At 45.4% G+C, this 25255-nt stretch overlaps 1 protein-coding gene across 1 annotated transcript in view; it reads right to left on the bottom strand.

Annotated features, from left to right (window-relative positions):
- The window catches only part of NNT (nicotinamide nucleotide transhydrogenase), a 167989-nt gene that overhangs the window by 130170 nt on the left and 12564 nt on the right, over positions 1–25255 (bottom strand). The window contains exons 2-5 of the mRNA XM_040339121.1: positions 20251–20448; positions 13311–13540; positions 11357–11574; positions 1946–2033 (exon numbers count right to left, since the gene is read on the bottom strand). Coding sequence (XP_040195055.1) covers positions 1946–2033; positions 11357–11574; positions 13311–13540; positions 20251–20401 — 687 coding nt within the window. The 5' untranslated portion in view covers positions 20402–20448. The remainder of the gene's footprint in view (positions 1–1945; positions 2034–11356; positions 11575–13310; positions 13541–20250; positions 20449–25255) is intronic.

Here is a 25255-nt window from a genome sequence, read left to right as displayed (position 1 = left end):
ATGCACAGATTGCTTACTGGAGAGAGTCCCAAACTAATCAAAGTAAGGACCAACAACACACAGATTTACTGCTCTCTTCAGAAAATAAAAATAAATAAGTAGCGTAGGTATCTGAAAATGCTATTTGGTGCATTAAAAAAAAAAAGGGTAAAGTCCACCTCTGCAAACATTTTAAGAAGGCTCCGTCGATCCCCACTGAGCAGGCAGATGACAGGTCTGTCTCTGCACACTATGGGGGGGGGGGGGGAGGGGGGAAATCGGAGGACGATAGACCGTAGAGTCTGTTGTGATCCGATCCGCCAGATGGATGGAAAAGTAGGGTTTTTCTCCGTCACACTTTGGCGGATCGGGTCAGATATCAGCTGACATGTCACCACTGACATCCGTGGCTCCATAGAGGTGCACGGAGCGCCCGTTCAGGGCCGCCTAAAAAACTGACAGGTGGACCTGAACTGTCCGCCCGTGTGAAAGTGAAAATTTGCTGTCCCCTCAAAATAACTCAACACACAGCCATTATTGTCTAAACCGCTGGTAACAAAAGTGAGTATACCCCTAAGTGAAAATGTCCAAATTGGGCCCAATTAGCCATTTTCCCTCCACAGTGTCATGCGACTCTATAGTGTTACAAGGTCTCAGGTGTGAATGGGGAGCAGGTGTGCTAAATTTGGGGTTATCGCTCTCACTCTTTCATACTGGTCTCTGGAAGTTCAATATGGCACCTCATGGCAAAGAACTCTCCGAGGATCTGAAAAAAAGAATTGTTGATCTACATAAAGATGGCCGAGGCTAGATTGCCAAGACCCTGAAACTGAGCTGCAGCATGGTGGCCAAGACCATACAGCGGTTTAACAGGACAGGTTCCACTCAGAAAAGGTCTCACCATGGTTGACCAAAGAGGCTGAGTGCATGTGCTTAGCGTCATATCCAGAGGTTGTCTTTGGGAAACAGACATATTAATGCTTCCAGCATTGCTGCAGAGGTTGAAGGGGTGGGCGGGGGATCAGCCTGTCAGTGCTCAGACCATAAGCTGCACACTGCATTAAATTGGTCTGCATGTTAGAGTTATTTTGAGGGGACAGCAAATTGACACTGTTCTACAAGCTGTACACTCACTACTTTACATTGTAGCAAAGTGTAATTTTCTCAGTGTTGTCACATGAAAAGATACAATAAAAAATATTTACAAAAATGTGAGAGGTGTAGTCACTTTTGTGAGATACTGTAAAAGTGAATGTGTTTGTCCAGAGGTCAGAGATCACATTCTACTTCCGGTGCTCGGACAATAAACCTGTGTCCCATCCTGGCTGCCTCACCTTTCCTTTATCCATTCATAAATTTCCATGTATTTTGTGAATGGGTTCACAGAATACAAAGTGTTCTGGAATGACAAGACAGCTGCTGTGTAGGAGAGTCACAAGTCTCCCGTCAGAGTGCTGAAATATAACAAATGACTATATTGGAGTTCAACAAAAGTGTAAATTGTTCACATTTATACAGCGATCCGTGCTATAAATATGCACCGATTACTGTGTAAATGTGACTGGCAGGGAAGGGGTTAACACTAGGGGGCAATCAAGGGGTTAAATGTGTACCCTAGGGAGTGATTCTAACTGTAGGGGGAGGGGACTGACTGATTGGTGTCCCTATGTACAAGGGGCACACCATCGGTCTCCTCTCCCTGACAGGAAGTGGCTCTGTGTGTTTACACACAGAGATCCACGGTTCTGCTCAGTTACTGGGCAAACGCGGGTGCCCGGCGGACATCGCGGCCGCCGGGCACGCGCATCGGTTCCCAGTGACGCGGCGCGCCCCCTAGTGGCTCGGGAAGGCGAGGACGTCATATGAACTAGAGGCTTATCGTCCCGCCATGGTTAAGCTGCATAAAACACATAACCCATTCACAGACTACAGGTATCAGTGCCCTTATGAAAGAGGTTCTATTTACCTTGGCTGGTGGGACCTTCCCCGCTGCTGTAATTTGTCCAGTGAAAAACCGTCCAAAGTTGTTTGCAGCCAAAACAACAGCTTTGTATCTGCAAGGAAAAACAGAAGCCAAATATAGTAAATCACAGTATCTATTTGTTTGCATAATTAAGCAGAACACCAGCGAAAAACAACAAGGAAAAAATCAATAAATAAGTAAAAATTTACATTATGTGCAGCGCTCAAAACATGGAAATACATATGATAATGTATACAAACCAACATACACTGTGCAATGACCACAAAAACTAATAATAATGAAAATAAGATGTGAAATTCACACCCAAACTAAAGTCCATGGGCTAGATTCAGTAAGAAGTTACGTCGGCGTATCTGTTGATACGCCGCATAACTTCTAGGATGCGCCGGCGTATCTTTTTTCTGTATTCAGAAAGCAAGATACGCCGGAATTTTGCTAAGATACGACCGACGTAAGTCTCTTACGCTGTCGTATCTTAGGGTGCATATTTACGCTGGCCGCAAGGTGGCGCTTCCGTTGATTTCAGGGTAGAATATGCAAATGAGCTAGATACGCCGATTCAGAAACGTCCGTGCGCCCGGCGTATTTTTTTACGTCGTTTACGTAAGGCTTTTTACGGCGTAAGGTTACTCCTGCTATATGAGGGGTATCCAATGTTGAGTATGGACGTCGGGACAACGTCGAATTTTGCGTCGTTTGCGTCAGTAGTTCGCGAATAGGGCTTTGCGTAAATTACGTTCACGTCGAAAGCATTGACTATTTGCGACGTGATTAGGAGCATGCGCACTGGGATACGTTCACGGACGGCGCATGCGCCGGTCGTTAGAGACGTCATTTACGTGGGGTCATGTTTTATTTGCATAAAACACGCCCACCTCTTCACAATTTGAATTTGGCGCGCTTACGCCGGCAGATTTACTCTACGCCGCCGTAACTTAGGGCGCAGGTTCTTTGTGAATCCAGCCCCAGCCTCACTAAGTTACGGCGGCGTAGCATATCTGAGATACGCTACGCCCACACAAACTTACGGCGGGCTATCTGAATCTAGCCCCATGTGTACAAAAGTTGTTTTAAAACAAAAAACATAGCAGACTTTAAATAAAACGGTGAAAACAATTGTACAGGGGAACCTTGGATTACGAACATAATCCGTTCCAGGAGAATGCTTGTTATCCAAAACACCCGCATATCAAAGCGAGTTTCCCCATAGAAGTCAATTGAAACAAAAATAATTTGTTCTGCATTGACTTCCATGGGATTCAATGCTGCATGTGACCAGAGGTGGGGGGCGCTGGAGAGCCTCGAAAATACTCGGAAACTGAGTATTTCTGCGTTTTTCCGAACGGCTCTGGCTCCCCCGCACCTCTGTCCAAATGCGGTATTGCACAACACTTTGGCTTGAATCCTGCTTGCTTTGCGAGACAACACTCGCAAACCGAGTCAGGGTGTAAAAAAAAAAAAAAAAAAAAAAAGCTTGTTAACCGCGTTACTCGCAATCGGAGGTTTCACTGCAACTAGAAATGGGATTCCACGTGGCATCAATGTTGAGGTGAGAACACTTGAACCACCACCGGTTAGTAAGGAGGCATACCAGAGTGAGAGGACTCAAATAGGTATATGCTCAGTGAGTCAACAAGGTTGATGGTGCAACCACCAAAATATGGGACCTCCACGTCTGGGTTCCAGATCAGGTTGTAAGGCAATCCAATTGGTCGAGAGATGTCACGAAAAGCGGTATTCAGAAGCAGCCAACTTTTCAGACCAAATCCTCTCAAGTGTTCAAAAGAGCATGACCAAAAAAGAAAATACTCCACATAGTGTGAATCCGTGAGCATCCCCCCCCCCCTCCCGGCGCATACGCGGGAGTGAGGTAATTGCGGCTCTGGCCAGTCACACAGCCTAGAGTCCCCAGAAGGAAGACGGGTGAAGATGGAAGCGGCCTCCAGCGGTGACAGCACTTTGCCGGAGGACTGCATTTTCAGGTATGTGTCAAATAATGTGCTAGTATCCGATGCATACTAGCAGATTATATTACCTTGCAGGTCGGGGGGGGGGGAAATAAAACTAGCCCAGCGGTTTACTACTGCTTTAGGGTGTATTTTAGCTTTTAGGTGTTTAAATATGCCAAGTTTAAGGGGCTAAGATTTTCACAATACAGGTTTACCTAACACTGGGCTAGATTCAGCAAGTATTTACGCCGCCGATTCTCCAAGGCAGATACGTCTATAAAATAGGCTTCCTCCGCCGACGTAACTTGAATCCGGCGGCGTATAATTGTGTGTATTTTTACGCTGGTCGCTTCCGTTGTTTTCGGCGTACAGTATGCAAATTACCTAGTTACGTCGATTCACAAACATACGTGCGCCCGGCGGTAGTTTTTTACGTTGTTTGCGTAAGGCTTTTTCGGCGTAACGTTGCTCCTGCTATTAGGTGGCGCAGCCAATGTTAAGTATGGACGTCGTTCCCACTTCGAAATTTGAATTTTTTACGTTGTTTGCGTAAGTCGTTCGCGAATAGGGCTGGACGTAATTTACGTTCACGTCTAAACCAATACGTCGTTGCGGCGTACTTGGGAGCAATGCACACTGGGATATGTACACGGACGGCGCATGCGCCGTTCGTAAACACGTCAATCACGTCAGGTCATCACACATTAGCATAAAACATGCCCCCCCTTCCACATTTGAATTACGCGGCCTTACGCCGGGCCCATTTACGCTACGCCGCCGCAACTTACGGAGCAAGTGCTTTGTGAATACTGCACTTGCTCCTGTAAGTTGCGGTAGCGTAAATACGATATGCTGCGCCGCCGTTAAAATGCGCGCCCCTACCTGAATCTAGCCCACTATGTTCAGGAGGTATAAATCACTGCAATAGAGAGATGCAGAGGTCACTACCAAGCTTGTAGAAAACGTGTGAGCTTGGAAAATTCACTACTGTCTACCAGCCGCATTGTACCAACAGGTGAATGTGTGTGGCTTCTCAAAAAAATAAAGGCTCTCCGACCCCCCCCCCCCCAATGGTCCTCTGGGAGGGAAAAAAACATGACAGTGCTTGCGTGGGAGGGAGGGGGCGCATTTAGTGATTAAAGCAAGCTCCACTCAGAAAAATCATTCTGCTCAGATGGTGAAAAAATGTAATTAAAAAAATCTGCACAAGTAGATCCAGATGTTTAAGAAAAGCAGCCATACAATGACCATATGCTAGGAATGTGCAATCGACATGCAACTGTATTTTTTTATCCCTATTGCCCGATATCTGAAAGATCAGGTACACTAATAGGATTTTTGAATTACCATTCTTAGCATTAAATGGGCACAGGACAAAAAATTCTGATATATTGGGGTATGCTGCTGCCTTCAGGAGATTGGATACTGAATCAAAGCTGTAAGGACAGGAGTGGTCTGAAGGCCCATGGCCTCCTAAGTAGGATGCTCCAAGGCCCCTTCCACAGGGGGCGGGCTGCATTGAGGTCCACCTGCTTGGCGGGGTATCTCCCTGCTGAGCAGGCCGATGACTGGTCCGTATTCGCACCACATATGCAGAGCGAACACAGACACAGCCCACTCCTCTATGGGCAGTTGGATGTAAACGGACCGCCTGGGTGACCCGTAGAACGGGAGGTGCAGTATTGTTCACATAAACTGAGAGTGGATATGATTGTTCTAGGACATGGGTGCTTAGCCTGTTGCCCATCAGCTGTTGCAGAACTACAAGTCCCATCATGCCTCAGCCTTTTGGAGTCATGCTTGTAACTGTCAGCCTTGCAATGTCACATGGGACTTGTAGTTCTGCAAAAGCTGGAAGGCTACAGGTTGAACACCCATGTTCTAGGACATGAGGATTTGGAATTGAAGTTACTGGACAAAGTAGCTCAAGGGAGGCTACCATTAGGTCTAGACCCCTCATGAGGAAGCAAACTGTGGGGTTCCTTTTGGATCTGGGGGGTCTGCCTGTGGGACCTAAAAGAGGCAAAAAAAATTGGGCCAGATCCACATAGGGAGTACGCCGGCGTATCTACTGATACGCCGGCTTACTTTCAAATTTCCAGCGTCGTATCTTTAGTTTGAATCCTCAAACAAAGATACGACGGCTTCTGGGTTCGATCCGACAGGCGTACGGCTTCGTACGCCTTCGGATCGTAGGTGCAATACTTCAGCGCCCACTGGGTGGAGTTTGCGTCGTTTTCCGCGTCGGGTATGCAATTTCCGACGATCCACGAACGTACGTGCGGCCGTCGCATTCTCTTAAGTCGTCTGTAGTCGGCTTTTTCCGGCGTATAGTTAAAGCTGCTATTTTGCGGCGTATAGATAGACTTGCCATGTTAAGTATGGCTGTCGTTCCCGCGTCGAAATTAGAATATTTTTTTTTTTTGCGTAAGTCGTCCATGAATAGGGATGGACGTAAGTCACGTCCAAGTTCAAAAAATTACGTTGTTGCGACATCATTTCGCGTAAAGCACGGCGGGAAATCTTTGAGGATTTGAAAGTACGCCAGGTAAGGTACGGCGGCGTAGCGTATCTCTGATACGCGGCGCAAGTGTAAATGTCTGGATCTGGCCCATTGTGTCCAAAATTAGACCCAGGTACTTGGGACAACATGAGGGCTGTAAGGACTTTGGAAAGTTGACCAACTAGCCAAAGGTTTGAAGGGAGTGAATAGTTCTTTTGATGTAGGAAAAAATGATCCGCACTCCGGATGCTGCACTTAAAAAAATAAATAAAAAAAATCGTAATTTTATTGAAAAGCCATAGTGCACAAACACAGATAAAAACAGTTGACATGTTTCAGCCTATGAGGCCATTAATCATAGTGGTTATGACTAAGGCCTTATAGGCTGAAACGCGTCAACTGTTTTTATGTGTGTTTGTGCACTATGGCCTTTCAATAAAATGAAGATGAGCAGTGTGAGTGTGTGTTGTATGGGTAGTAACACAGAATTTTCTGTTTATACTTTTTGATGTTGGCAGACAAGGCTGTGGCTCAGGATTCCTTCCGTAAAAGGTCATCCAAGTACCCCCGAGACATGAATACCCTGGGTACGCAGAGAGGCAAGAAGCTGGAAAATTGACTTTTTGACCACTGGGATTGCACAAAAGAGCCCAAATAGCCGTGCTACAAAAAAAGTGCTGGTCTTCCATGCAGAAAGCATTGATGTAGAGAGGATGAGGATGTGTAGATGGACATCTTGTATGTCCGACTGGTGTGAGAAATTCCCCTCATCTAAGAAGCAATAACAACATTTTGCTTATTTTCTCAAAAGGTAGACAAAAATATGTTTAGAGATTTTGGGGCAGATCCACAGAGATCTGCACCCGCGCAGAGATACACTACGCCGCCGTACCTTACCTGGCGTAATTTTGAATCCTTAAAGATTTTGCGCCGTAAGTTACGGCAGCGTAGTGTATCTCTGGCAGCGGAATTCAAATCGGCGATTAGGGGGTGTGTTTCATTTAAATGAAGCGCGTCCCCGTGCCGAATGAACTGCGCATGCGCCGTCCCGAAATTTTCCGCCGTGCATTGCGCTAAATGACGTCGCTAGGACGTCATTTTTTTTAACTTAGACAGGACTTACGTACATTACGATTCACGGACGACTTCCGAAAAAAAAAAATTCAAATTAAACGCGGGAACGACGGCCATACTTAACATGGCAAGTCTAACTATACGCCGCAAAATACCAGCTTTAACTATACGCCGGAAAAAGCCGACTAGAGACGACGTAAAGGAATGCGCCGGCCGCTCGTACGTTCGTGGATCGTCGGAAATAGCTAATTTGCATACCCGACGCGGAAAACGACGTGAACGCCACCCAGCGGACGCCGAAGTATTGCATCTTAGATCCAAAGGCGTACGCCTGTCACCCAGATGCCGTCGTATCTTGGTTTGAGGATTCAAACTAAAGATACAACGCGGGTAATTTGAAAGTACGCCGGCGTATCAGTAGATACGCCGGCGTACTCGCTCTTAGGATCTGGCCCTTTAAGTCCAATACAAGGGGAAGACTCTCATGTGGTTTGGGGACTGTGAAAAGGTCTGAATAAAAACCTCAGAAACATTTGACTGGCAGAACTGGTACCACCACCACTCATTGTGACTAAAGATGGAGCAAGGCGGCCAGTAAAACTGCTTTTTTCTGAGCCAACGCCCTAGAGAATGTCATTTTGTCAAGTCTCAAGGACAGTGATGGCCAGCCTTGGCACTCCAGATGTTTTGGAACTACATTTCCCATGATGCTCATGCACTCTGCAGTGTAGTTGAGCATCATGGGAAATGTATTAAAACATCTGGAGTGCCAAGGCTGGCCATCACTGTCCTTGAGACTTGACAAAATTACATTCTCTAGGGCGTCAACAGAAAAACTGAAATATCTGCGTACCATTGCTTTTCTCAATTTTTTCATCAAAAAGGTTTGGAGGCTCCATCTTTGATTCGTGAACAGAATCAGAGGTGGAGAAGTATCCAGAATGAAAAAGCCTTAATAGCCCAGGTGGCTCTGACTGTGTTTTCTGTGGCTGTGTCTCTGTAGCAGCAGGAAGTACAGCAAACGTGCGGTGTGCGTTTTCAGCAGATATGGAGGGCAGAGGTGCATCAGACAGGAAGCCTGTCGCAACTACATCAGCATCCTGAGATGAAGTTTGGATGAAAAAAAAACTACAAAATGTAAAATTAAGCAGATATACTTTTATGTGCTGGAAATTGCAACAGGAAGTAACACAGTAAAATCACTTTGCTCCCCATTGCTCTATTTATCCGCATTGTCTATTAGACACTGCAGGTTAACAATAGCTAGGAACTGGTCCCAAAATGTATGTACCATACAGTATATAATAACTACACATTTTATTCAAATCTGAATTCTGGTAAAAAAAAAAAAATTCTAAAATATTTCTCAATAGTGCAATAAATAGAAATCCACTTTGTGTACCGTATGCTTTTACAAATGCAGATATTACTTTGTAAAAGTAGCAGTGAAGCCACTGTGCTGTACATTGCCTGTGCAGACAGCAGATTTGTAGGAGGGACCCAACAGGCTCCACCTAGTACAGTCTGCCTGCAGAAAACTTCAGGAGGGGGCGGAGACAAGACCAGTCACTCTGCACAAGGACAGAACAGCATTGACTGGTCTTTATTACAGGAAGGGTCTACACAAAGTTTCACACTGAATTACTGCGCAGACCTAAACAAAGCACAGACCTACACAAAGCACAGACCTACACAAAGCACAGACCTACACAAAGCACAGACCTACACAAAGCACAGACCTACACAAAGCACAGACCTACACCAAGCACAGACCTACACAAAGCACAGACCTACACCAAGCACAGACCTACACCAAGCACAGACCTACACCAAGCACAGACCTACACCAAGCACAGACCTACACCAAGCACAGACCTACACCAAGCACAGACCTACACCAAGCACAGACCTACACAAAGCACAGACCTACACAAAGCACAGACCTACACCAAGCACAGACCTACACCAAGCACAGACCTACACCAAGCACAGACCTACACCAAGCACAGACCTACACCAAGCACAGACCTACACCAAGCACAGACCTACACCAAGCACAGACCTACACAAAGCACAGACCTACACAAAGCACAGACCTACACAAAGCACAGACCTACACAAAGCACAGACCTACACAAAGCACAGACCTACACAAAGCACAGACCTACACAAAGCGCACCATCAATAATCACGCAAGAATACACATGGCTCTTGCATTCAGACTATGGCCGAAACAACTAAATTGATAACTAATCGATTATGAAATTAACCGATTACCATTTCATAATCTATTAATCAGCCAGTAACATAATGGGTTAAAAAAATCAAAATAAATTAGCCCTTTATAGTACAAAAAATAATAATAATAATATTATATCAATATGAAAAATCTTTGTACATTCGCTGAATGAAAGAATGTTTGAAATTTTCTCTTGCTTTTAACATTCAGTTTCAAAATGAATGTAATTTCTGAACAAAAACCACATACACTGTCTGAAAATTCCTTTGACCAAGAAGTTTTCTATTATTTCTAAACTTCCCAGTCACTGTGGTTGAAAACGAACGTCGCTTTGACCCCACTGACAATTAAAAAAAAAATCGAACAAACGTTCTGAAAATAACTTTTTTTTTGTTTTAAAGAAAGACATTGTTGTATGGCCACACTTTTTTTTTTTTTTTTTTAAGGTCATTAACCGATTAATTCGAAACAACAAATCGCCCAACTAATCGATTATGAAAATAATCGTTAGTTGCAGCCCTAATTCAGACAATATTTCCTTCTCCTGGAGTTCAGCGGGAGTTCACCCTAAAAAAAAATGTTAAGATTAGATTGATGCTCATTTTGTCTAGGGGAATCGGGTAGTTTTTTTTAAAAAAACGAAGCAGTACTTACCGTTTTAGAGAGCGATCTTCTCCGCCGCTTCCGGGTATGGGTCTTCGGAACTGGGCGTTCCTTCTTGATTGACAGTCTTCCGACAGGCTTCCGACGGTCGCATCCATCGCGTCACAAGTAGCCGAAAGAAGCCGAACGTTGGTGCGGCTCTATACGGCGCTTGCGCACTGACGTTCGGCTACTTTCGGAAAATCGTGACGCGATAGATGCGACCGTCAGGAAGCCTGTCGGAAGACTGTCAATCAAGAAGGAACGCCCAGTCCCGCAGCCCATACCCGGAAGCGGCGGAGAAGATGTATCTCTAAAACAGTAAGTACTGCTTCGATTTAAAAAAAAATACCCGATTCCCCTTGACAAAATGAGCCTCAATCTAATCTTAAAAATTGTCATTTCCGGGTGAACCTCCACTTTAAAATTTCTTTCCTTTGTAATTTTTTTAGGCTATCGAATAATTGAAATGTTGCTTTTGTTTCATCGGGCAACCTGGGGGCGTTTAAAGAATTTCCCCAGAAATATACTTTCCATTGCGTTTCCCATTCCAAAGGGACGCAGACACTGCTGCTTTCTATACAATAATTATTATAAAGGATTGCCTTTTCTTACACAATTGGAGTTACACAATGTGCTATAACTAGATGTCCATGCATACTTTATGCAATGGTCTACAGAAAAATGTATATGGGAAAAGACCACTAGGCAACAGATATCTATACAGTATAATAGTATTAGTCTACAAAAATAAAAGAAAGGTGTAAACTTAGGAACAAAAAGTACATACAAGAACATAAATATTGAATTAACAGCAATGGATAACTGTTGAACTCAATCTCGACTCACATAAGAAAAAAGAAGGCAAAGTTGAACCATTACAACACAGAGCAGTCTAGGTCAAAGCAGCTGGTTGTTCTATCATGGCCCAAAAAAAAGACATTATTTGCTTAAAAGTCCATGTCACTACATGAAAGGATCCTCACCCAGCAATGTTTGCCATGGAGCTCAGAGCATCGTATCCCTGGGCGATGGTTACACGTGGCACCTGGTCCATGGCCAAGACCGTCGCTTTCTTCTCTGACAATTTGTTCAGCAGATCTGGGTTCTGTGCCGGGTAAACAAAGCTGACGAGAGTGGAGGATGGTTTGAACAGGTCCACTTCATGAATACCCAGTGCTTGGTTCAGCATCGGTGCCCGAACCTGGAAGAACACGCAAAAGTCTCAGATTAAAAGGGGGGAAAAAATATGATTTTTGGTCTCTCTCCCTTTCATCATTCTCTCGCTATATTATATACACACACAAACATCTATCTATTAAAAGTAATTCTAAAGACAGTTTTTCGAATGAAAAAATAAAATGATGTTATACTTACCTGCTCTGTGCAATGGTATTACAGAAAGTGGTCCCTTACCTCCCCATCTAGCACTGTCTGTGTACCGTCATAGCAAGCCCTGTGCTATGGGAGTACACGTTCAGGTGTGCTCTAGAGCCAGGCTGTGCACGTCTAAATGCACACAGTACAGTTTACAGTTTGGCCATGCCCCCTGCTCCTTCCTTACACGAGCCATTGGCCATTTTTTTTTTAGAACCAAATAAGACCCCAGATCTCTCCTCTACCCTTGAAAGCACGAGATTTAAAAAAACATTGATCTCATGCTTGCTAGAAAAAGAAAGGCTCTGGTTACATTTTCCCAAACGGGAAGCTTATCGCTTCCCGTTTCCTAGACCATAGGGATGATCGGTATGTTGTGGTCCCCAAGCACCTCTGTTGTAAGTAGCCGCAGGCGCTGGATTGGATCCGGGGCTTCCCAGTGCAACAGGAGAGCCCGGAAACAAGGTACGTGGACAAGAGCACAGCGAGGGGAGTTGGGGGAAGCGATCCCTCCCACTGCTTGTAAAAGTGTTTTAGCGGCTAATCAGCTGCTCGGATCACTTTTATAGGTTAGGGAATCAGAGGCAGAAAATGTTAATACTGGGGTTATGGTTGACAGCTGCATCCATGGCCCCAGTATAACCGCTTAGAACAGCTGGAGAGTGCAAAATCAGTGCAGAGTACAGCTGTGCTTAGAAAACAATTGACTTCCATTTATGTTTTTTTGTCAAAGTTTAAGTGGTTGTTAAGCCACTTCTATAAAATGCTCCCATCCCCTCTGTAATATAACAATATGTGCGTCTGTTTTATTTAAAAAAAATATGGTAATCTGTAACCTATATCACAGTGGCTCCCGGCGCTCACATGACTCCTCGGCTCTCTCCTCTGCCCAACTGACAACTCCAGCGTGCGGGGCCGAGCACTGCCGCTGACGTCAGCTGGGGAAGAGAGGAGAGAGCCCAGGAGCTACGCGATCACAAGGAGCCGATGTGATATAGGTACAGATCAGCATAATTTTTAAACAACACAGGCACAGGGACACCCAACGTTATATTAGAGAGGGGTGGGAGGGTTTTATAGTAATTAGGAGAGCAGCAGGAGCAGTGGGCTCTGACAGGCAGGGAGGGGGGGAGAGGACAAAGAAGGACAGAGCAGAGCTGCTGATGATGGAGGCACATAAACTGACCACAGTGTCAGGGCTCAGCAGCCATAACAAACCGCGGTCAGTTTACAGGGGAGATGATATAGTACTATCTTCTTGCAAATCCATACATCTCTCAGAAGAGGAGAGGTTAGGGCACTACTCTTAGCCAATAATGCTTCAAGGCCTTGTGCAATGTTGTGACTCTAACAAAGCTTGTTGATTGAAGACAGAGCACAGAGATGACCTTACCAGTAAACTGATGTTCCTTCACTATTCAATCAACGCTTTAACTGAAAAGTACATGGACCGGACATTGAATAGTGGCTGGATAAGTAAATTGGCTATTCATTTATTTCGGTAGGAAAGACACCACACATATATAATGTAAAATGAAACGATCAAAAATAAGGGTTCTTTACTTTAACAATGAGGTCTGATGCAAACACTTCCTTGGTTCCATGGATTGTCGCCCCAACCTCTTTATACTGATCGTCTGAGAATTTTGAGGCCTCACCAGCTCCAGATTCAACCACAACATTGAAACCTTGCTTAACCAGAGCCTGGACACCAGCAGGAGACAGCGCCACTCTTTTCTCATTCTGAAAGATCTCCTTTGGGACACCAACTGTCAGCTGCTTGTATGGGATTCCTAGAGAGAACACAAAATACAAAAGGTTACATACTGAAGGTTACAGGTGCAAAAGCCAATTTCAAACGCTGTACCAAAAATGCAACATTGGAAACATTGGTTTCATTTAAAATCTTAGGTCACCCATTCTGATCACCAAAGGTTTGAAATCAGGATCATGGTGACTGCCCAGTGTCACTTGCACCTTTAATAAAAATGACAGCCACATTTCTATAATCAGGGGCCTCTTTTAAACCACAACTTCACCCTTACCACAATAAAAACACTAATTGACACATCACACTACATATCACTGTAAAGATGGTGTAGGAATTTTCCACTGAAATACATGGCGTCCACACTGAGCATGTGTGGGAGGTGCAGGCAGAGGCGTATCTAGTGAAAATGGCGCCTATGGCAAGTACTAAAACTGCGTCCCTGTCAAAACATTTGAAACCCATCTTTTCATATTACCAGGGACAGGGAGGGACACAGTACAACGAAGACAGAGAGGGACATTGGGGACCACTGGTGGCTGGTGCTGAAATTTTTTGGGGGGCACAAACAAAAACAAAAAACATCAATTGCAGCCACTGTGCCCATCAAAAGCAGCCACTGTGCCATCAAGCGCAGCCACTGTGCCCTCAAGCGCAGCCACTGTGCCCATCAAGCGCAGCCACTGTGCCCATCAAGCGCAGCCACTGTGCCCATCAAGCGCAGCCACTGTGCCCATCAAGCGCAGCCACTGTGCCCATCAAGCGCAGCCACTGTGCCCATCAATAGCCCCTGCTCATTAAGCAGTCCACATTCAGTGAAAGTTAATGCACTGCAAAGTTTGCAGTACATGAACTTTCACTGAATGTGGACGGTTTAATGAGCTTGTTGCACAAATTACTTTATTACACTGTATTAATGATATCTATGGCTATGCATATTTATAATTTATTTAATCCATATTGAGCGCTATATTTGATGCCTGCCACACACGTACAATTGCACATGATGACTTAAAAGTTTTAAGTCATCAGTGATGTAAAGTGATTTGTGCAACAGCTGTGAGTTTTATCGCCCCCCTCCCCAATGCCCTCCTCTCTTTGTAACAGTGTTTGAGCCTGGTGGTTAGCCACTCAAGCCCAAACAATGTCACATGGGTGAGATCACATGCTTCCCCATACAGGCCGACTTATGAACGCAATAAGGACTGTAGGTTTGTTCGTAAGTCAGGACACTGCTTGTAAGTGTAACTTCCGCCTGTGCAGGGATGTGAGATGTATCGGCTTCCGCCTGTGCAGGGATGTGGCATGTTCCGGGCGCTTTTGGGGCTCTTCTGGCCATGCAGTACTGCAGTGTGGATTGTGGCAGGATAGCTGCTCGGAGGTATCCAGGACCATCGTGGAGAACAAGCAGCCGGCATTGAGGCCCGTTTGTAAGTAGAAGTCGTTCGTAAGTCAGGGACTCCTTGTACCCAGAAGTCCCATTTTATTAAAGCAATGCGACAGTGCCTTTTAAGACTAGTTCACATTTATGCAGCTCTGCGAACCGCATTTGCACGACACAGCAACACATTTTCTTGAATGGGCTTCTGGGCCAGCATTTCCCTGCAGGGAAAGGGTCCATTACCCTATTTTTAAATGTGGCCACACAGAAATTGCATGGTGCTTTGCAGGGCATGGGGGGCCCATTAAGGGCTCATTCACACCAGAAACTGTGCATTGAAGCTGTAGGAAACGCATACTGCTATTTGCATACATCTGAGAGGCACGGGTACAGCATTCCACCCCAACGCCTGTAGCCTGTTCAAAGTCCCATTGGGACCGGAAGTGACGCGGGAACGAGCTTGGCGCTTGTGGATGTTATACTGCGTTCCACCTTGCCAATTGTGAGTGTTCTATCTGTTCTATCGATAGCGTAGGATGTAATGTAAAAGTATTTATTGAATACAAACTATCTGGGAATTCCCCTCCTTTCCTCTGCACCCCCCCCCCCTTCTCTATGAGATTATTATAGAGGAGCCAACACCCACCATTGATTGAAAACAAGAGGAGGATCCCCAAAGGAAATCAAGATTTTTTTTAAAGCCACCAGCCATCCATGTGAGGACCCCCAGAGGGTATTGGAATCTTTGATTTTCCCATGCCGATACCTTACAGCAGTAAGGTGAGAGGCCACTCCACACAGAGGTGTCACTACATGGAATGAAGAGACACTTGCTTGTATCTATTAGTTTGCACAGATAAGACTGCAGCTCTATATTTCACTGTTTGACACTTCAATCTCAAGATTCTTTCAGAGACTTTATCTGTCACATTTTCACCTCACTATCCGTGTCATGTTTTTGCATAACCCCCGATTGATTGATCACCCACCTTTTTGTTATATACAGTAGGTCATTTGTTTTGTGATGGAAATCATTTGTTATTTACCATATTTTTCGTACCATAAGACGCACCTTTTCCCCCCCAAAAACAGGGGGAATGTCTGTGCGTCTTATGGAGCGAATACTGACCAGCAGAGCCGCTGATAGGGGGATCGTTTAGGCGGCAGAACGATGCCCTGTGCAGCTCTCTGCACCAGCTAAATCCTGTTTCTCCCCCACCTTCAGCTGCTATAGGGAGAGAAACAAAAGGTGTTCTTTAATTAACCCCCACAGGATCAGCATTCACGTGTTAATCGTGCAGGCATTATGTAAATGAGGTCGGCCGCCACAATTCATATGCAAATCACGCCCCATCCTCTTTATGCCACCCACCTGGAGGATGTAAACAGCCTACAGGTAAGCATAGGGGGCATGTAGAGGTAATCAAAGAGGAGGACTTGAGGCGAGCAGAGGAGGCGAGCAGAGTTGAATGGGAAGGAAGGGTTGGATTTTTAACCATGTTTTTGTAGTGGTCATTGTCGGCTATGGGAAACGCCGTAGCCGTCCGATACGCGTGACAAAAAAGGGTCCGGGACTTGTTTCAGCTTCAGGCGTTCGGCGTGGAGATGTGAACCATCTCCATAGAGAACAATGTTATTTTTCCCCTCCAGCGTATTCTAGCGTCGCGCTTCAGGCGACAAAACGCCTAGGTGTGAATGCAGCCTAAGGGTTTGGGGGACAGAGGTGAGCAGATGAGTTAGAGGGGCAGAGTTGTACTGAGAGGGAGATAAGAATGCAGAGATTAGTATAGAGATGGGGGGGGGGGGGGGGAGTTACTGTAAACACACCTGTTACATAGCTAGTCAGTGTAAATGTCTCGATTACATTGGTGGTTGATGTAAATACTCCTGTTGTGTTGAGGTCAGTGTAAATGTCCGTTATTTTGGGGATCAGTGAAGGGTTCCCCCTTACATTGCTTGTCAGTGTAGAAATATTATTCTGTTATATTTTATAAAATATTTTAGTCCACCATGTGGTTCAGAATATTATTATTATTTATTCCCCCCTCTAAAACCTAGGTGCGTCTTATGGAGCAAAAATACGATACCTTATTGTGAGAAATTTGGTAATTGAAGATTTTGGTCTGTACTGCCACCTTGTGCACATCGCTAGTATTGCTTTCAGCATAAATATTCGGTTTAGCATTCACTCACGTCCATCCGCAGCCTGCAGGGTTGCCAACTTTCAGTAAATTTACGAACAGTTTGTAAAATCTGTACTTTTTGCATCTGTCCTTGAATTTCCATTAAGGTCATGTAGGCTGCATGTCCGTAACTGACGTTCATGGACAGACGCAAATTATGGATTTTACAAACTGTTTGTAAATTTACTGAAAGTTGGCAACCCTGGCAGCCTGCTAGAGACTGATTGGCTGCAAACAGCAAGCTGAACGCTGCACCTGTAACTCCCAGGGGTACAAAAATAGGCATGCACGCGGTCTGGCCTGTGATGTATCTCAGTTATCTTGCAAACCTGGCCTGTTTGTAGTCCCTGAGGACAGGGTTGATAACCACTGCTCTAACAGAAGTGGAATCGGCACACCCTACTGACTGTCTTTTGTGTCCCTTATGCTGATTTTTCTTATGCTTATGCTGATTTTTCTGCTTGGGATTTTGTCTGACAGTGGGGGAATGGGGATTACACACATTCCCGGTGACTGCAGCCACATATCTGCATTTTGGGCCTTTAGGTATGTCTCCTACTTTCCATTTGACGTGGAAAGCTTGTTTACACTAATCAAAGTCAAACTCAAGAAAGGAAAAAAAAACGTATGTACAGGAAATCCACACATTTGCTAAATATAACATATACAATTGCTTCAGAAAGCACTTAGTAATTTAAAGCCCGATTTGCCCATAAGTCATGAAACTGGGGGATTCCTGGCACTGCTCTTGATTTGACCTCTAGTACTGACACCCACAATCAATCATCAACTTAACAGCTTATCAAGATTTCACTACTAGTAAACTCACAACTGTTTCGTTTTAGAAACTTTCCTTTCTCGGCAAGGGTTGTCTAGTTGTAGCTGGAAAACTCCAAAGCAGAGCGGTATCAGGTGACAGATAAAAGAAGAATGCATTCAAGGTTTTCTTCCTTGTAAAGTATGATGTGCATCAGAACACTCATACATCATTATACAATCCAGGGTTTGACAAATTTGCTTGGAATCTAGGAGCCAGCTTAAAAATGTAGGAGCCAGAAAACGCACCCCGTCCCGACGAGCTTGCACGCAGGCTTCCAAGCCAAGTCGCCAGGATGCCATTTCTAGTCGCCATGGCGACCTGGCGCCCGGGATTTGTCGAGCCCTGATACAATCCACAATGAAATGCACAGCTAGAGTAGCAGCAAGTGGAGAAACGCACATAAAATGCATGCAATTGTTATGCAAAGCAATGTCCAACAATGGTGGAAATCTGTAATAAGCTATTAGACTCTGTATACCATTTCAAACCCCGCGGGCGCCGTTACCGGAAGCACTTGGGCGGCAACACTGCCGATCGAATACTTCCACCTGACAGGCAGGAGCCTGCTTGTCAGATTTACACACAATCCTGGTGGCTGCAGTCACCGGGAATGTGTGTAATCCCCCCACTGTCAGACAAAATCCCAAACAGAAAAATCAGCATAAGGGACATTAAAGACAGACAGTCAGTAGGGTGTGCCGATTCCACTTTTGTTAGAGCAGTGGTCATCAACCCTGTCCTCGGGGACGACTAACAGGCCAGGTTTGCAAGATAACTGAGATACATCACAGGTAATATCATTTTCTGTTCAGTGATTGCAGTATTTTAGTCTGCATCTCTCCAAGGTAATACTTAAAATCTGGCCCGTTAGTGGGCCCTGAGGACAGGGTTGATGACCACTGCGATGTCCACCCCCCCCCCCCCCCCCCCCCACCATCATAATCTCCTGGGCTATCACTGGTTCTTATCAAGAGTGCGGCTATACCCACCATTTTCACCCAGCTGCTCCATTCATAGAAGCCATACTACAGCTTCTAGGGATGAAGCAGAGTCTCTGAATGGAGGGGGCAGAGCTATCAATCATCCACCTGTAATCCATTCTTAGATTGCTGTTCATTCAAAGAAGCTCTAGTATGCCTCCTATGACTGAGGGCGGGCATAGTGTGACAGCCCATTAGGTGTATTACCCTGGTGGCACCAGAAGATTAAGGCGACGGGGGTAGGGGAGGGCAGGATGGAGGAATGAGAACAAGGGACGCATCTTACTGTTATGTCCCTAGTGCTGATTTTTCTGTTTGTGAGTTGGGTGTAAGAGCCGGTTCACACAGGGGCGACACGACTCTTTGCGAGGCTACCTGGACACGACCCGAGTGCGCACCACAGCGCGACTTGGGGCGACTTAGAAGGCGACTTCAAGTCGCCTCTAGGACAGGCGACTTTGCAGTGGCCAATCAAACTAAAATCAGCTCTGTGGGAGGGAGGGGTTTGCCCAAAAATCTATTTTCACTTCCTGAAAAGTCGCTGCAGTAAAGACAGTGATCCGTCTTCTGAGACGACTTCCATTGAAATCAATGGATACAAGTTGCCTAGAAGTCGGATTGAAGTAGTACAGGAACCTTTTCTGAAGTCGGAGTGACTTCAATAGTGTACATTAAGACGGCTCCATTCACTTCAATTGATTTTCTCAACAGCACGGCTTGGGGCGACTTCAAGTCGGATCCCAAGTGGCCCATGTGTGAATGGGCTCTCAGGGTGGGTTAAAGTGGGAGTTCACCCGAAAAACAATTTTTAACATTAGATTCATGCTCATTTTGTCAAGGGGAATCGGGTAGTTTTTTTTAAATCAAAGCAGTACTTACCGTTTTAGAGAGCGATCTTCTCCGCCGCTTCCGGGTATGGTCTTCGGGACTGGGCGTTCCTATTTGATTGACAGGCTTCCAACGGTCGCATACATCGCATCACGAGTAGCTGAAAGAAGCCGAACGTCGGTGCGGCTCTATACGGCGCCTGCGCACCGACGTTCAGCTACTTTCGGAAAATCGTGACGCGATAGATGCGACCGTCGGAAGCCTGTCAATCAAATAGGAACGCCCAGTCCCGCAGCCCATACCCGGAAGCGGCGGAGAAGATCTCTCTCTAAAATGGTAAGTACTGTTTCGATTTTAAAAAAACACCCGATTCCCCTTGAATGAGCATCAATCTAAGGTTAAAAATTAAGTTTTTGGGTGAACCTCCACTTTAATCATAACACAAATAATCAAAGAAAAAATAGTCAACATTTCATAAAACCACTGCTTATCAAAATGGTATACATTTAGTCCCCTGTCCCCGGGGTCTGGACTGTACATTACCTTGTGTCTCAGGCTTCTGGCACCAGAGGACTTTGTGTGTACGGAGCATGCGCAGACATGGCGTCTTCACAGTCTGGACCTTCTTGGAAATGACACTGCTGAAGAGGGGGTTTGTACAGTTGGTTGCTATGGATCTCAGGAGGCCCGCCATTTTGGCTGGATGTCACTCTAGTCTTCCTGTCTGGCACGTTAGTCCTCCTGAAAACAAATAAACAATGGCGTTAACCCTGAATTAGAATGGTCACTTAAAGTGGAACTTTAGTCAGAAAATCCAGTCCCGATAGATCACTTCAGGCTGGCCCCTTTTGGAGGTATAGCTATATAAAACCTTATAAATTAGTGTCTATACTGTTTAAAATCCAGTAATACACGGCCTCACCCTGCTCAGCACATGCTCAGTCGCTCTCAATTTTAGGCACTGCCGGCAAGATGTCTGCTTACTCCCATCTCAGAGTACCCTTACTATGGATGAGTGCGAGGGGTAGCAAGATGGCGGCGACAAAACGTCACCTCCGTTACACATTCAGACGGGTCACCATATCTGACGAAACACTGGATTTGTAGAGGCCTATCTGCTGACAGCCTTCAAGCAGAATTAAGGCCCCTTTCACATTGAGGAGTTTTTCAGGCGGTACAGCGCTAAAAATAGCGCTGCTATCCCGCCTGAAAAACTCCTTCACTGCAGACTCAATGTGAAAGCCCGAGGGCTTTCACACTGAGGCGATGCGCTGGCGGGAGACAAAAAAATCTCCTGTCAGCAGCATCTTTGGAGCGGTGAGAGGAGCGGCATGTATACCGCTCCTTCCCATTGAAAACAATGGGAAACCGCTGCAATACCGCCCGCAATGCGCCTCTGCAGAGGCGCATTGCGGGCGGTATTAACCCTTTATCGGCCGCTAGCGGGGGTTAATACCACACCGCTAGCGGCTGATTCCTGCGGCAATCCCGGCGGTATAGCCAGTCTGAAGGGGGCCTAAACCGTCCAAGACACAAGCAAATTTGACAGTTAGCAATCCAGGAATGCAACCGTTTTGAAACCCTTAAAGGGGTTGTAAAGGTACAATTTTTTTCCCTAAATAGCTTCCTTTACCTTAGTGCAGTCCTCCTTCACTTACCTCATCCTTCCATTTTGCTTTTAAATGTCCTTATTTCTTCTGAGAAATCCTCACTTCCTGTTCTTCTGTCTGTAACTCCACACAGTAATGCGAGGCTTTCTCCCTGGTGTGGAGTGTCATGCTCGCCCCCTCCCTTGGACTACGGGAGAGTCAGGACGATATCTACGTTGCAGATAGAGAAAGGAGCTGTGTTATAGTGGGCGTCCTGACTCTCCTGTAGTCCAAGGGAGGGGGCGAGCACGACACTCCACACCAGGGAGAAAGCCTTGCATTACTGTGTGGAGTTACAGCCAGAAGAACAGGAAGTGAGGATTTCTCAGAAGAAATAAAGACATTGAGTCTAGGTTCACATTGGAGCGATTTGTCGATTTGTCATGCAATGGCACTGTTCCAATCGGTGCGACACCGATTTTGTGGCGCCGCACCGATTTGCAAAAGCAGTTCCTGCACTACTTTTGCCGATTTTAGGTGCGATTTCTATAGACATCTGTGTATAAAGCCACACAAATGTCTATCAAGTAGCACCTGAAATCGCGCTGACCTTGCTACTTTGAAATCACGCTATTTCAAGTAAAGTAGCATGATTTCAAAGTAGCATCAGTGTGAACCAGGGCTTAAAAGCAAAATGGAAGGATGAGGTAAGTGAAGGAGGACTGCACTAAGGTAAAAGGAAGCTATTTAGGGAAAACATTTTTTACCTTTACAACCCCTTTAAATTGGAAGGTTTAGTTTCGCCCTATGATTTACTGCTGATCAGGGGCTCTGGGCTTCAGCAAATTGGCAGCCTCCAGCCAGAAGTAACAGGAACAATGCTGAAGGCAATTTACAGCGCACACTCATTTTGGTAGCATAATTATTAATGTGGAATGTATGATCCTTGCTAAAGAACATTATTTTTCATCAAGTTGTAATAGGTAAAGTCCTGCTTTAGGGAAGAAAAATACAATCTATAATTATGTGCTTCTAAAGCCAGTTGTCCAAATCCCTGCCGGTTTTTTATTTCTGGCATTGCTTTGAGGAATTTTCCATCCACTTCCTTTCTCAGGGACACAACAGGAAGGGAAGAAATCACTCCAAAGCAAGGTGTATCCTCAGATTTACTATCCCCATTGGAATATTCACCCTGTTCCAATGGCAACTCAAACTTCGGGATCTCTCATCTCTTTGTTTCAAGTCCAACAAAACAGAAAGTAAGTCTAGGGTCACATCTATGCGGCTGCGCTTGATGCGTTTTTTTAGTCATGTTTAGCATTTTAACACCTTGTTTTTTATGCATTTTTGCATGCAATTTTCATGCATTCTTTAACCACTTAACGACCGCCGCACGACGATATACGTCGGCAGAATGGCACGTCTGGGCAGATCGACGTACCGGTACGTCCTTTACATCTACCCAGCTGTGGGTCCGCGAGACCCGAACGCCGCTGGGGTCCCACGATCGGTTCCCGGAACTGAAGAACGGGGAGAGCCGCATGTAAACACGGCTTCCCCGTGCTTCACTGTGGCGGCTGCATCGATCGTGTCATGCCCTTTATAGGGAGACACAATCGATGACGTCATTCCTACAGCCACACCCGCCTACAGTTGTAAACACACACTAGGTGAAACATAACCCCTTCAGCGCTCCCTGTGGTTAACTCCCAAACTGCAATTTAATGAAAATTGTCATTTTCACAATAAACAATGCAATTTAAATGCATTTTTTGCTGTGAAAATGACAATGGTCCCAAAAATGTGTCAAAATTGTCCAAAGTGTCCACCATAATGTCGCAGTCACAAAAAAAATAAAAAATATCGCTGATCGCCGCCATTAGTAGTAAAAAACAAAAAAAAATTATAAAAATGCAATAAAACTATCACCTATTTTGTAAACGCTATAAATTTTGCGCAAACCAACCGATAAACGTTTATTGCGATTTTTTACCGAAAATAGGTAGAAGAATACGTATCGGCCTAAACTGAGGGGGGAAAAAAAGTTTTTATATATTTTTGGGGGATATTTATTATAGAAAAAAGTAAAAAATATTGAATATTTTTTTCAAAACTGACGCTCTATTTTTGTTTATAACGCAAAAAATTAAAACCGCAGAGGTGATCAAATACCACCAAAAGAAAGCTCTATTTGTGGGGAAAAAAGGACGTAAATTTTGTTTGGGAGCCACGTCGCACGACCGCGCAATTGTCTGTTAAAGCGACGCAGTGCCGAATCGCAAAACCTGGCCTGGGCCTTTAGCTGCCTAAAGGTCCGGGGCTTAAGTGGTTAAAGCGGAGTTCCACCCAAAAATGGAACTTCCGCTTTTTGGAATCCTCCCTCTACTACGGGTATTTGCTCCCACTTCCGGGAATAGATCACCCCCCCCCCCCCAAGAAACTTCTTTCCTGTTTGTATTAAATCACACACATTAATATATATATATTATATATATATATATATATATATATATATATATATATATATATATATATATATATTAAAAAAGCTACAGTTCCCCTTTAAAGGCTGTGCATGTAAATGACTCATTATTGTGCTTCACCAACAAAGTTCCCAAAAAGTGACCTAGATTCATGTGCGCCGCTCTCGCCAGGAGCTGTGATGAATGTACAAAGTAAAGATTGCTGTCCAGTCTCCTTGACATCAGCCAGCTCAGCAAAGTTATGCAGTTTACCCAATACTTTGCAATGTTTTGGGTAGAAGGGACACTTTTTGCCCACCTAAACAAGCGTTTAACCCTTGCAGAACAGAGAGAGGCCTCACAGCAAGGGTAGAGTTTGCCAAATTCCTGTAATTCAGCTTTAGACCCCTTTCACACTGCATTTTAGCATTACAATTAAAGCCTGAAAACTGCCTCTCATGCCTCCCCAGTGTGAAAGCCTTCACACCCGGGCGGTGCTCTTGCAGGACTGGAAAAAAATCCTGCCAGCAGCATTTTTGGGGCAGTAGACTGCGCTCCTACACTGCCCCTGCCCATTGGAATGAATGGGCAGCGCTTCCGAAATTAAACACTTTGGAAGCGCTGCAACACAGCCACTTTTAACCGCTTCTTCAGCCTCTAGCGCGGGTTAAAAGCGCCCGCTAGCAGCCGAATAGCGCCACTTAAACAGCGGTAAAGCACCGCTAAAACTAGCAGCGCTTTAAATGCTAACAGACACTGCTGAGCAAAGATGGAGTTCGCCGGGCGGATCGCCCGTGTGAAAGAAGCCTAAAAAATTAAATAAAGATGATGCGTCCACAACATCTCATGATTGGTAAGGTGCAATATATTCCATTTTTGGTTTTGGATTCAGTACAGCTTTAAAGCATTTGTTACCTCAACTCTTCATATTCCCTGCTGTACCATGTACTTGTATGAGAAAGTATCCTGTTCTCTTTGTATTGCTTCTTTTATGTGAAATCCCCAGTGTTTCTGCTAGACCCCTTGCTACGCTATTTAGAACTGACCACACTAAGCAGGAGAACACAGTGTGGTCAGTTCTCTAGTTATGCTGGAAACTCAAGCCAAAATTGTGGGTGCGCGATATACACCGATACCCACTTCCCGCGCTGTGTTTGAACCACTGCGCCGGCATATACCGAGCGCAGTACACTCGGGCAGGCTCGGCTCCTCTCGCGGTCACGTCCTGTACTTCCTGTACGTCCTTTACGCGAGAGGAGCCGAGCCTGCCCGACTATACCCGAGTTTACTGCGCTCGGTATATGTCGGCGCAGTGGTTCAAACACAGCGCGGGAAGCGGGGATCGAGCGGGGAGGACATCACGATGGCCGCCGGACCGGACGAGGCCGCCGATGGACGACGGGCAGGACGCGATGGACGACGGGCAAGACACCGACGAGGGGCATCTAAACCAGGGCTGTGGAGTCGGTAGATAAATGTTCCGACTCCTCAGTTTTA

This window comes from Rana temporaria, chromosome 1 (genome assembly GCF_905171775.1).
Source record: "Rana temporaria chromosome 1, aRanTem1.1, whole genome shotgun sequence".
Classification (NCBI taxonomy): Eukaryota; Metazoa; Chordata; class Amphibia; order Anura; family Ranidae; genus Rana; species Rana temporaria.
The sequence above is the reverse complement of the archived record's forward strand: the minus strand, read 5'-3'. Positions and strand labels throughout refer to the sequence as shown.